At 63.0% G+C, this 12,877-nt stretch overlaps 1 protein-coding gene across 1 annotated transcript; it reads left to right on the forward strand.

Annotated features, from left to right (window-relative positions):
* The first annotated feature begins 773 nt into the window (after positions 1-773).
* Positions 774-12,589, forward strand: GTF3C5 (general transcription factor IIIC subunit 5). The gene is made up of 11 exons (XM_080670115.1): positions 774-1,144; positions 2,104-2,323; positions 3,587-3,785; positions 6,870-7,065; positions 8,096-8,200; positions 9,208-9,322; positions 9,774-9,854; positions 10,023-10,120; positions 10,404-10,486; positions 11,109-11,251; positions 12,044-12,589. The coding sequence occupies exons 1-11, from the start codon at positions 992-994 to the stop codon at positions 12,205-12,207; spliced, it is 1,557 nt and encodes a 518-aa protein (XP_080526241.1). The 5' UTR covers positions 774-991; the 3' UTR covers positions 12,208-12,589.
* The last annotated feature ends 288 nt before the right edge of the window (positions 12,590-12,877 follow it).

The raw sequence follows: 12,877 nt of genomic DNA on the forward strand, positions 1-12,877 counted from the left end.
GTTTAAGGCGAAGATAAACCTTTTACTAAAGAAGTTACATGCCTGGGGAGTGAATACCACCATGACCTGCCCATTTAGACCTTTATGATCAGATCACCCCATGAGGTTACTTTCCGTTGAACCCCTTTCTCACCCACAACGTCTTTGAATGGTCCTAGGGTCCCCCACACAGCTGATTGCTTCTGTTAGGGTCTGGGCAGTGCCCCGCACACATCGGCGCTTAAGAACTAAGAGAGGAAGGACTGACGGCGGCATCCGCCAAACAAGCAAAGCGCAACTCCCTCTAAATAAAAAAAAAAGGGGGGGGGTAAACCCAACCAAAAAAAGTAAAGAAAACAAACAAAACAAAGCCCAATTCCCCCGCGCTCGCCATTTCCAGGCCGACCCCATCTCCCACCCACTTCTCGGGCTCCTCGCGCAGCTGGAAACCGGTCCGGGAACTGTGGGGGCAGAAGTAGGGGGACCCCAGCCCTCAGGAAACCGCTCCGCCGGAAGAATAGCTCGGCTGGCCCCGAGCTGTCATAGGGTGGAACCGAGGAAGGGGCGGGGACTCGGCCTAGTCCTGATTCCTTAGTGGCTAAAACTATGGAGCTGGCAGAAGGGGTGGAACCAGGCTTCCGCCTGACTGTTCATTGGCTAAGAGCTCGGCTCGGTCTTTGGGTTCTTATTGGCTAAAGTCGAGAGCGAGCTGGGCGGTGACCTATCAGCCTCTGGGTCCGCCGTGGGTAAGTGGAAGAGACAGGCCCTTGCCCCGCCCCTCGGGCTAACCCCTTACTTTTAAAAACACAATGGCCAGGACGGAGCGGTAGTTGACCGCGAAACCGCGGGGCCTTCCCTCGGACCTTTGCTCCCCGAGGCCTTGGAGCCCAGGGATTTAGAGAGACGCGAGCGGTGAGGGAGGCCGGAACGAATCCTTCACGGAACCATCAAAGCGAGGCCTCTGGGCGCACGTGGAGGCACGGACCGCGGGGCCCGGGCCAGACCCGCAGGGATGGCAGCGGGGGCGACTGACGCGGGGCCGGGTGTCGCCATCCCCGTGGAGCTGCGGCGCGAGCAGCGCATGGTGTGCGTGGAGTACCCGGGCGTGGTGCGCGACGTGTCCAAGATGCTGTCGACCCTGGGCGGCGAGGAAGGCGTTTCTCGGGTGCGGAAGAGGGGGTCCCCGGGACCGCGGGGGAGGGACGGAGCTGTGGGACCGCGGCCGGAGGGGCGGGGTCACGGGGGACTAGTGTGGTTTCCTTGGCAACGGAGCTTTAGGCGGGCGCTGGTGCGGGCAGTGGGCGGGCTTTGCTAGGGAGGCCGCCAGGAACAGACCGTTGTTCCCTGGAAGCAAAGAGAAAGGACTGTCGGGGAGATCCAGAGAGGGAAGGGGGTGTCCTTTGCACCCCATATTCGGATGAGCCACAGCGTCGGCGCCCCTGCCCTGAACGCAGGTCGCCCGCAGCCCCGCAGGGTGTGCTGGGCTGCCACGTCCTCTTTGCACAGGAGTGGAGGAGTGGAAAACGGGGGCTCCGGAGATGAAGAGCCGCCGATCTACGTGGCGGGGGTCGGGGGGGGGGTGAAGACGGGATTGGACGAAATGTTCCGGTTTTAGGGTTAAAGTAGTAACAGTTCACTTTTCGGTACCAGGCACCGTCTTAGGAGCTTGACTTACATCCTGTCCTCATTGGAACCCTGCGGGGCGGGTACTGTCATTGTCCGCATTTTACAAGGAAAGCGAGGCAGTTCAAGGCCACCCAGGACTTAGGGGAGCTGGGATGGGTGCTTCCTTGTGCCAGGCCTTTGTGTAAGTGCTTTCCACGCACCAGACCATGAACTGTCTCTCGAGGCCTTCCCTGAACCCCCGCTCAGCTGGCAGTTATTCTCTCCAGCTTCACAGCCGCTGAGAAGCAAGAGGTTCCCTGGTTTGCTCTGCGATGCTTGGGTTTGACAAGTGAGCCTTTGGGGAACTAAGCGCTCTGAATGAAACAGGAGCTCCCGGGCTCCTGGCCCTTCCCCCGCCACCGGGGTCACGCCAGGCAGGCTGCTGTGGAGAGAGGAGCAGTCCCCTGCCGGCAGCGTAGCTGGCCACGGCTTCATCCGTCTCCCTTGGCCTTGGCACAGATCTATGGAGACCCCACCAAGAGGCTGGAGCTCTACTTCCGGCCCAAGGACCCCTATTGCCACCCCGTGTGCGCCAACCGCTTCAGTACCAGCAGCCTGCTGCTCCGTGTCAGGAGGAAGGCAAAGCGGAAGGAGGGGCTGCCAGGGCCCGAGGCCCACCCCCAGGTCGCGTTTGACGTGGATATCCTTGGCATCGTCCCCACCATTTACAGATTTCAAGGTAACTGCCAGTGCGTTCTTTCCGAACTCGGTGATCTCAGGGCCTGTGTCCCCACTGCCTGCAGGAGCCTGGTAGGTCAGCCCCCCAAGTGACATGAGCCAGGAATGCACAGGCCTGCGGGGCGGGCGGTGAGGGCTTCTTCCCTCCAGCCAACAGCTTCCTGGAGGTCCATAAGGGGTGCCCTACTTTCAGTTATTGTAGGGGCCACATAAGACTGCCCTACAGGCCTCCAGTTCTCAGCCCCCCTTCTCCCCCCCGTGTTGTGGAACCTGTTCCGTCTTCCCTGCTGCTACTGCTGCCGCCTCCCCTCAGAAGCCTTCCCAGATCACCTCAGCCCCTTAGGACCTCATGTTTCTTGTGCTCTTAGCCAACTGGATGTCTCCCGGGGGGTCCTCAATCAAGTCTGCTACCCACGGAGCCCCAGTGAGGAGGCAGGAAGGCAGGGGGGCGGGTGAGAAGGGACGCGGACTTCCCTTCCTGAGCTCTGCGGGGTTTTTCATGCGGGTCGCTGGGCTTCCCTCCGCCTCAGTCTCCTTGTCTGGACAGTGGGGCCCTGAGTCCCTGCAGCCCTTGTGAAGATTCAGGGAGACAGTGCCTGTTCAGGGGCCGGCCCACCACCTGGGGGCACTGAGAAACCTCTAGTTGCAGCTGCAGGTCTCAGAATCTGAAGAGAGGAATGATTGAGGCGGTGGGAGGGGGAGAGAGAAAAAAGAGGAGAGAAACTGAAGCAGGACCTGCACCTGGGACCCCAGGGGTTGGGCATTTTGACTGTCAGCCATTCTGGTGAGTTGTCCGGTCACCGAAGAGGGCTGTCCTTGTGTGGACAAGGCTTCCAGTGATTTCAGTTCCCATCTCTAATTGAGCCAGCACCTCAGCATCAGGTGCGCCCCGGCACTGCGGCCCCTGCCTCATCTGGGAGCTTGTTAGAAATGCGCCATCTCAGATTCTGCACTTAGCAAGATCCCAGGCGAGTCACGTGAGAAGCGCTGACCCAGACTTTATTCTCACACCACACACACCCCACCCCAAACGCCATTTATCCGAGTGACGGGGCGTGCACGGAGCCAAGGGCACGGAAGCAGTTCGGAAGCGTGTGGTTTCAGCTCCTGACACCCGGGCCCGGCAGCCTCCACTACACGGCTGGCTCGGCACCTCCCCAAGAAGACCTGGGCGTTGGTGCGTGGCACTGCCCCTGCCTGCAGGTGCAGCCAGGAGAGTGGTCCCTGGCTGCGGTGCCGGCTACCCATCTGCCTCTCTCTCCAGGAATGTCCGACTTCCAGTACTTGGCTGTGCACACGGAGCCGGGTGGCGTGCACAAGTCCATGTACGACAAGGTGCTCATGGTCAGGCCCGAGAGGGAGGACTTCTTCCATCAGGAGCTGCCGCTCTACATCCCCCCGCCCATCTTCTCCCGGCTAGACACCCCAGCGGACTACTTCTATCGCCCAGAGACACAACATCGGTGAGCCCGCCCGCCCCACAGCGTCAGGGTCCGAGCCGGAGGCGCAGGAAGCTTCCGCACGGGGCCAGGTGCAGAGAAGGCCTGGGTGAGCGGTGGCCGGGTGCTTGTGAGCTGGAGGGCCCTGACAGGACAGAGACCCTGGCGCCGGGGCTTGGTTCCAGCCGAGAAGTGGCTGTTGGATTTAGTCCCGGGTCATTGCCACCCCCCGGGCCTTGCTGTCACCAGTAATGACACATGTAGTGAAGCTCCACCTGTGGGCGTCCCCTCTGAGCCAGCACCTTCCATCCCCTGCTGGCCTCCCTGTCCCATCCCTGCCCGTGACCTCCTGGCCATCTTTATCTTTCATCCTTGCCGTGCCTGCCCCCTGCGCCACACGCACCTCCGAAACCGGCCCAGTGTACCCCAGCTGTGTGCCATCGCCCGGAGCCATCGCTCACGGTCGTAGTGGCTGTGTGCGTGGCCGCCGTGTCTGCTCGCGAGAACACGGCTCCCGAGCACAGGGACAGCATCTCTCGACTCAGGTGGCTTCTCGGGCGCCGAGCGTTAGAAACGCCAAGTGACGCGCATCATAGGCTGTCACAGAGGTCCCCGGCCCGCCGCCGTGTGTGCCCCCAAGGCCCCGTGAGAGTGCTGCGTCCGTATAAAGGAAATGGATGCTTTCATTTGACGGCCGGCAGGAAGGAGAGACCCCAGGGGCTATGGGCAAGGCAGGTCTGGGTGTGCCATGGCTTCGATTGGGGACCAGCAGCCACAGTGACAGGAAGGAGTGGGGTTTCCTTGTATAGCAGCCAAGGCGGAATGGTATCAAAAAGAAAGGAAACCCATGAGTTGGGAAATGCCCAATTGGAGAAGAATGGCGTGGCCGCCTCACAGCCACTGATGCGCCTCCCTCAGAAGCGCTGTGCATGTCTCTGCAAACGGGGGCTGGTCCAGGCCACATGCTGCCCCGGGCCCCGACTTCTGACCCCCACGCCTTGCTCATTGCACACTGTGTGTCTGTTTGCATGCTTTCCTTTTTCTGATCACACACAGAAGGGCACAGTTTTTAAATGTCTCGATTTCAGCGTGAGCTCGGTGGAGGTAGTGATTTGGCCTCCTGCCCTCCGTGGTAACCCCGGTGGCTAGGGCAGCCTGGCCCGAGAGAGGCCTCTGCGAGTACTTACCAGCCCCGTGGGTGAAGCTTTGGGGGAGCACGATTAGGAAAACAGAAACAAACGGAAAAAGACAGTTGGAAACACGGCCCAAAGGTGGTGATGCTCGTTAAAGCGTTGTCCGTGGCTTGTTCAGCTTCAAAAGCTGGAGGACTTGAGCGCCTGCTGCCTGGGTAGCCGAGGGTCTCCTCCCCCTGCTGGCCGCGGGCCGTCAGCTGTGCTCAAGCCCATGGACCAGCGCCTCCAGGCAGAGCCAGCGCCCCCACCCCCACACCCCGGAGGTGGTGCTCAGAGCTGCCCCCACACTACGGAGCGTGAATTGGGATGTCACCTTTGGACTTGAAGACCCATCCCCAAAAGTGTGCACCTTGAGGTGCGAAAATGCACACCCCCCTACTAAGGGGTCACCCAAAAATGAGGTCAACTCCTTTGGTGAGCAGTTGGTCAAATCGGTTATGATTCCAGATGTTCTTTTCCTGTTGGCCAAGCAGTCCCACCTGCAGGAGTTTCCCCCAGTGCCTCTCTCCTAAGAGCTCAAAGATACCGTTATGAGAGCGTTTACAGATTAACTGTCGGCCACAGCCGGCCCAGTCGGGTCCTCTGAGCCCCGGCCTCCCCACAGCGTCCCAGGGAGGAGGGCCAGCTGCCCTTGGACCCACAGGCCCTCTGCCCTCGCCACGGGTTCACGGGTTTCCCAGCACCTGGAAAGCACCTGCCTTTTCTCCCAGCACTGCCATCGATGGTTCGCTCTGCTGGCCTTGCCACGCCGGGACACAAGGATGGGGCTGGCCTGGCAGGTCCCTTCTCCAGGAAGCTGAGTGGGTGCAGGAGCCCTGTCCCTGCAGCGGGCCACTTCCTCGTGGGGGTCCGTGGTCTCAGGGGGTGTCTTTGACCCAGGACACTGTTGCTCTGGCAGGATGGTTTTACTAGCGTCACGGTTTTTGAAAAAGGCACAGACTTGATCCTGTGATTACAATTTTGTTTCCCAGTGTGAAGGTCATTGTTCGCCATAAATAAGCAGGTGGCATGCACTCACAGAAAGTTCAGGTAAAAGGGAAACCAGTAGAAAAGGTAATAGTCACCTGAATGAAGTGTGACGGCCAGGCGTACGTTCAAGTGCACTCTGAAACAATTCAGTGAGTTTGGGGTGGTGCCAAGGAAAGGAAGCCACCGTGTGACGGTAGCTGTTGGAGCTGGGGGGGGCTCGTGGGGGGCTCTTCACACTGTCCCCTGCTTTAGTGCAGGTCGGATGCTGCTGGCTCCCCACCTCACATAGCGGCACTGGGCACCTGGGACCACTGGCCTGAGTGTGTTCTGTGCCAACCAGAGGGACCCACTGTGACTGGTGTCAGGACCCTCGCTTTTCAAAAGCCTCTGCTGCGTGGCACAGGTGACACCCATTGCTCCCGGATGCTGTCCGCCGCCTCGGGCTGGGCTCTCGCTCGGCACAGGTGCGGCCTCTGGGCAGGCTCCTCACCCGGGCTCCGTTACTTCACAGGGAAGTGCTTGCCTCCTCGCGGGCTGGTTGAGGCTGAGAGTGAATTGGAGAAGTCAGTGCGAGCTGAGGCCTGACAGCAGGCCCCGTGTGGCTGCGTGGCCACTGTCACCATCCCTGCCTGAGGGGCATCGGGGTTGTTCCTAGTTTAGACTGGCGGGTGGGTGCTTGCATGAGTCTGAGGCCACCACCTCGGGACAGGAGCCTCCCCCACACTCAGCCTCTGGGACCTTTCGGCCTTGCCCAGCTCAGAGCTGCAGGCCCAGCCTCTCTGAGCTGCCTCTGGTCGCTGCCCTCTCCCCGGTGCTCAGCCTGAGGACAGACGGGTCTCGGGCGCTAAGAACCTCTCCCTGACCCGGATTCCAGGGAAAAGCGCACAGACACAGGCCACCGGCGTCACGGGCTGTGCCTGGTTCTCATGGGCCTCTCTGCCCCCAGGGAAGGCTACAACAACCCCCCCATCTCAGGCGAGAATCTGATCGGCCTGAGCAGGGCCCGGCGCCTCCACAATGCCATCTTTGTCAACTTCGAGGGGGACGAGGTGCCCGAGCAGCCGCTGGAGGCTGCAGTGCAGACCTGGAGCAGGATCTGCACCAACCCCATGGACCGCAAGGTGGAGGAGGAGCTGAGGAAGGTGAGCCCGCCGCTCCGCACGCCTGCGCCAGCCGCCTGGAGACCAGCTGGGCTCTCCTCCCTCTTTGCAGTTGGCGGTGCCCACTTCTTTAACTGGTTCGTTAGCACACGGGATGTTCTCATCTCTAGATGTCAGTCTGAAAGCCATGCCAGTGTAAGCTCGACTGGCAAGGTGGAAACACTTCTTAGAATTCCCTAATGGGTCCCTTTGGGAGGCCAACAATCGGTGCATTGTTCAGATATGACTTCGTGTGGAGCTCCGGTTCCTGGAAACTCGCCTTCATTCGTGGGTTTGCAGCGTGCCAGGTGCACACAGCCTGCCCGTGCCAGTCGGAGGCCGGACCTCCCTGGGCGGAAGCCTTCGCCTTGCCCTCTGGCTGTGGTGCTGAGAGGACTCGGGCTGGGGTCTGCTCCTGGTGTCCTGCGGGTGTGGACAGCAGGTCCTCGGTGAAGCCACCTCCCTGCCGGTGGAGGCGCGCCCCTGGTTGCAGTTCACTGTCCTTGGGGGACAGAGTGCTTCTTAAAGAGACTGGACACCTTGCTGTGTTTCTAGCAATCGCGGGGGGGGAGGGGGGGAGGAGCGCTGTCCGAGGCTCCTCATTCTCCTCTGGACACGGCCCAATCCTAACTGGCTCAGGGCCCTTCCTGCCCGGGCCGCTGCGTTGAGCCACACTGGCCTTCAGTCCTCCCTGCGCTAGGCCATCTCTTCGGCCTTCGTGATGTGCCAGCTCGGGGTCTGGAGCTCCAGGTCCTTTGGTCATCTGCTGCCCTGTGAGCTGCACAGGACAGAGGCTGTGTCCCTCGTCCTTTCAGGACTCACACTCGGCACGAGCTGCGTGTGCAGCCTGCTTCCGAGCGGAGGCTGAGCGATGGCGCATCTGCCCCGGAGCCTGGTCCCTGCTGGCTCAGCCCCGCCCTCCCCCGACTCCTTTCGGAAAGGGTCCTCCAGGGCCAGACCGCCCTGCAGAGTTGGCCGGCGGGCGGGCTGCTGTGCTCATCTCAGCCTCTGCCTTGACCTCCCCCCCCCCCAGCTGTTTGACATCCGTCCCATCTGGTCACGCAACGCCGTCAGAGCCAAGATCAGCGTCCACCCTGACAAGCTCAAGGTCCTGCTGCCCTTCATGGCCTATTACATGGTGAGTGTCTGCCCAGCCGCCACCTTGGTTCCCACCAGGGCCATGCGGGTCCCAGAGGTGACCCCTCAGAGCCCGAGCAGGCTGCCCTGTCCCGCCCCCTCCCCTAAGAGCACGCTCGGCCACCTGGGGTGATTTCAGGATTAAAGAGTAATTTCGTAACTTTACGCAAAGGGATTCTACACCTTTAAGGGATCTGGTCGAGTGCTGCGTGGGCACCTCAGCCTTTCCCCCGGTGGCAGCAGGTTCCCTACTCACCGCTGAGGAGGAGCCTGGCGCAGAGCGCTGACCTGACAGGTGTCGCGGTCTCACAGCCAGCGAGTGGCAGAGCCACCGGGCCCCCGGCCTGTCTGGCTGCAGAGCCCGGCCCCTGACCACAGTGCCTCTGGCCCCAACTCCTTCTCCCTGGGTTGAGTGGGGTTCAGTGGGGATCTCCCCCTTGGACTCAGTCCAGGCGGATGGAGGTGGGGTGTCATTACTGCGGCTCCCAGAGGTGCTGGGGGCAGGGACCCTGCATGCCGAGGGCCCCAGGCAGGGTGGTGAGGGGTGGGTACCTGGGCTCGGACCCGGACTTAAGAGTCGCCATCTGTCTTCCGCGTGGGCTTTCTGGACACGTGGCCTCAGGAGGACAGTGACGTGTTCACCGAGCACTTCCTGTGGCCGGCACCGAGGCCCAGGCCCCAGGCCTCATCTCTTTCATCCTCACAACATCTATGGGGGCTCATGTCACCCCACCTGACAGGAAGGCCGAGGCTTGGAAAGACCAAGTGACCTGTCCGAGCGGACAGCCGCACGTGGCAGAGCTGGGGGGCTGCAGAGCCACGTCTGCCTTGCCTCCACTGCCCACGTGTGGGCTCTTGATGTGGCTCCCAGTCCTTCAAATCTTGAGGTGTTGCACTGCCCCCCTCGGAGTCCCCCCCTCTCCGCCCCAGGCAGGCACCTGGCCTGTGCATCTGCGGAGCCGGGGCTCGGCCTTGGCCCCTCCCCACTCGCACCTTCTCTGCCTGCAGATAACAGGTCCCTGGAGAAGCCTGTGGATTCGCTTCGGGTACGACCCCCGAAAGCACCCGCAAGCCAAGATCTACCAAGTCCTTGATTTCCGGATCCGTTGTGGGATGAAATCTGGTAAGAATGACCGACACCTCCCTCCCCTCCCGTCTTCCTTTTCCTGTGCGCGCTGGTAATCACGCGTCCACGTGCGGGGAGCAGGCGGCCCCTGGTGAGGGCTGAAGTGAGGTGGACGTGAGGGTGCGAGTTCAGGCTTGGCCCCACGCTGACCCTCATTACTGAGCCACAGCCACTCGTTCACTCGTTCGTCCGCGTGGGCCTTCTGTGGCTCCTGGCGGGGCAGCGGGGGGGGGGGGGGGCAGGCCGGGCGTCCAGCCGGTGTCCGCAGCAAGTCACCGTGCCCAGAGCCCAGCTGTGGCCCTGCTCTGGAACGGGGTGGCTCCTGCCCCCCCCCCAGGCCCATTCGGGAGCTGTCCCAGTGAGCCCTGGTGGGCCGGTCATGCCCGGCCAGCACCGTGTGCCAGAAGGGGCTCTGCCCACCCGCACCTGACACCCTCCTCGCCTGCAGGGTACACCTCCAACGAGATGCCTGTGAAGGCCAAGCGCAGCACCTACAACTACAGCCTCCCCATCACTGTCAAAAAGTCATGTAAGTGCTTTGGCTCGCTCTGCAAATTGGGGCGATGGGCCTCACCCCGGTGCTGAGGACGGTGGCCTCTGGGCTGCGGGGGGCGGGGGGGGGGTGCTTGCAGCAATCCCTGGGGAGGGGGCTAGGTAGCACCCCTATATTCCAAAGCACCGCTGTTGTCCCTGGCAGCCAACCAGCTTGTCACCATGCAAGACCTGAAGCAGGGCCTGGGCCCATCCGGGGCAGCAGGGATGCAGAAATCGGCCTCCAACAAGTACAAGCTCAAGGTGGGTGCCCCGAGCCCGGGGGGCAGGCAGGCTGCCGCAAGCACAGCAGAGCCAGCCCCGGGCCCGCCTGCCGGGCAGGAGGCTCTCAGCTCCGGGTCCACCCCTCCCAGAACCTCCCAGGGCGTCGGAGCGGCTTCTCTCCACACCTGCTCTGGCTCAGGCCTGTCTGCCCCACCTGGGCGCAGGGACCAGCTGACTCCTGTGGCCCAGGGTGGGGTCTCCCACACTGCCCGCCCCAGGGGCAGGCTCCCCCTGACGGGCCCCTGTCTCCCCTCTTGCCCAGGACTCGGTTTACATCTTCCGGGAGGGCGCCTTGCCACCATACCGACAGATGTTCTACCAGCTATGCGACCTGAACGTGGAAGAGTACGTGCTGGAGGGTCGCGAAGCCCGCGTGAGGCTGTGGGCAGGGGTCGGGGCTGCGAACCTGCGGCACCACAGAGCTCCCTGCGCAGGCTCATTTCCATCAGCCTCCCTCCCGGCGGCTCAGGTGCTGCCTGGAGAGCCCTCTGTCTGGGCCGCCAAGGGCCACACCTCCGTGTCCCAGGCAGGGTGCTGGGCTGGCCGCAGACATGTTGCCTGTGGAGTCTGCCTCGCCTCCACTGCCCACGTGTGGGTTCGTGATGTGGCCCCCAGCCCTTCAGAACCGACCAGAACCGACCAGAACCCAGAGACCTTCCATCTGGTTGTTCACAGTGATGCCTTGAAATCAGGGAGGGGCGCCGGGGGCAGCTGCGGCCCATTAAACGCACCGGGAAGGCGGTGGGAGCTGTAACTCACCAAGCCCGTGGGGTGGGCACCCCCGCTCTGTGCCTCAGGGTCGGGGAGCACAGCCCGGGGCCCAGCGGTCCTGCATGCTCTCACTCCACTTCGCCCTTGGCACTCCGCACTGCTTTTCCAAGCACAGCCCCCCGGCCATGCCATGCACTGGCATGTTAGCCGGGAGCCGCCCTGGAACTCCGTGCCCCCCTCCCGCCCCCCCGCCCAGGTTGCAGAAGATCATTCACCGCAACGACGGGGCCGAGGAGACCTGCACCGAGCGGGATGGGTGGTGCCTGCCCAAGACCAGCGACGACCTGCGCAACGCCATGTCCCTCATGATCCGGCAGATCATCCGCGCCAGGAGGCCTGGTGAGCGCCGGGTGAAGGGGCAGGTGTCCCTCGTGGCCGGTCTCTTCTCTGGCGCTGTGGGAGGGAGGGCTGTGAGACAGCATCAGCCCAGGAGCCAGCACCCAGGCTGCCCGCTGCTGTCATGGTTACCGCTTCACACCTGCCTCCACCTCACACCTTCCCGCTGTGTGCATGCGGCTGTCTGTCCTCCCTGGGAGACGGGCAGTGGGCCAGGTCCTGTCGCCCTGTGGGGCCTGCCGGGGGCGGGGGATGGTGGGGAGGGGGGCAGGTAGCCCTGGCAGCTGGGTCCCTGAGGAGGGGAGTGAGCACCTGCTGGGCTGAGGCTGCGGGGGGCGGGGGGGGGGGGGCGGGGATGCAGAGTAAGCAAGAGGCCCCTCCCAGAGGGTTTCTCCCAGGCTTGGGTGCGGGTGTCCCAGAGCCTGCCCTGCCCCGTGGAGCTGACGGAGCAGAGGTGCTTAGCCTTGTTTGGGACCCAAGCCCTCGGCAGCCTATTCCAGGCTGTGGGCCCTCTCCCCATAAACACTCACAGAATGTGTGCACTCCTGGGGGTCACGGGCACCTCTGGAAGGGGTGTGCAAAGCATGCAGCTCCACGGTCCCTCCCCCGACATGCCTGAGTGCGAGGTCCCGGCACCCACCCTCCACAGCAGCTCCTGCTGGAGCCCAGGCACTGTCCGCGGAGCCCAGGAGCCTGTTCTGGGGTTCTGGGGGCCAGGGGCCCAGCCTGGGGCCTGGTCTGGGGTCTGGGGCTTGGGGCAGGAGCCTGCTTCGGGACACGCTGTCTCCCGCCCAGCCCTCTTCTCCAGCCCGGCCAAGACTGACGGAGATGGAAGGAAAGAGCAGCTGACAGGCGAGTCTGGGGAGGAGGAGGAGGAGGAAGAGGAGGAGGAGGAGGACTTCAAGCCGTCGGATGGGAGTGAGAACGAGATGGAGACCGAGATCCTGGACTATGTGTGACAGGGTCATGTGTGACCCCAGAGGACAAGCCAGGGCTCCACAGTGCCGCCATGGTCGCCAGAACAGCCCTGGAGGCCCCTGAGGAGCTGGGCTGCCAGCACTGGTGCAGCTAGCCCTGGTCCTGCCCGTGACTGCTGCCAGGACTGCGCGGTACATTCCACGAGCTGGCACCAGCGAGAGCCGGGGGTGGAGATGGTGCCGCCAGGGGTGGGGGTCAGCTTGGCTTGGGTCTCATGACTGATGGCAGGGACGGCGTCAGGAGCCTGGTGCATGGTCACAGCTTGCAGGAGCCTGTCCTTGCGTTTGGATCCTCCTGTTTGGGGTTAGCCTGGCAAAGGCAGGCCCAGCTGGCATTGCCCGCATTAAATACCTTTCCCCAGGAGACTTGGTGTTAGAGTGGCTCAGAACCCCTGCTGGGGGCGGCGGGGGTGGGGGGATGTGGGCTGCTGGACCATCGCTGTTCCTCGGTGGCCTCGTGGGGCGGTGCTGGGACAACTGAGCACAGGCCTGACGCCCTCGCCAGGTGGGCGGGTGAGGGGCCCGCCCCGGAGGGTCCCGCAGCCTTTTGTTCATTCACCCCTCACTGCTCCAGAGCCTCTAGGAAACAGGCCCTGGTCCCACGGCTGCCGGAGCGAAAGGGCAGGGTCCCGGGGAGCCTCCAGGACACACC

Source organism: Plecotus auritus, assembly GCF_963455305.1.
Source record: "Plecotus auritus genome assembly, chromosome: 5".
In the NCBI taxonomy this organism is placed as follows: domain Eukaryota; kingdom Metazoa; phylum Chordata; class Mammalia; order Chiroptera; family Vespertilionidae; genus Plecotus; species Plecotus auritus.

What these genes read in the sequence shown, in the direction of transcription:
- GTF3C5 (XM_080670115.1), top strand. Translation starts at nt 992, where the DNA reads ATGGCAGCGGGGGCGACTGACGCGGGGCCGGGTGTCGCCATCCCCGTG. An exon ending in GCGAGGAAGGCGTTTCTCGG is followed by an intron (nt 1,145 to 2,103) that starts GTGCGGAAGAGG and finishes GCCTTGGCACAG; the next exon opens with ATCTATGGAGACCCCACCAA. An exon ending in CCAACAAGTACAAGCTCAAG is followed by an intron (nt 10,121 to 10,403) that starts GTGGGTGCCCCG and finishes CCTCTTGCCCAG; the next exon opens with GACTCGGTTTACATCTTCCG.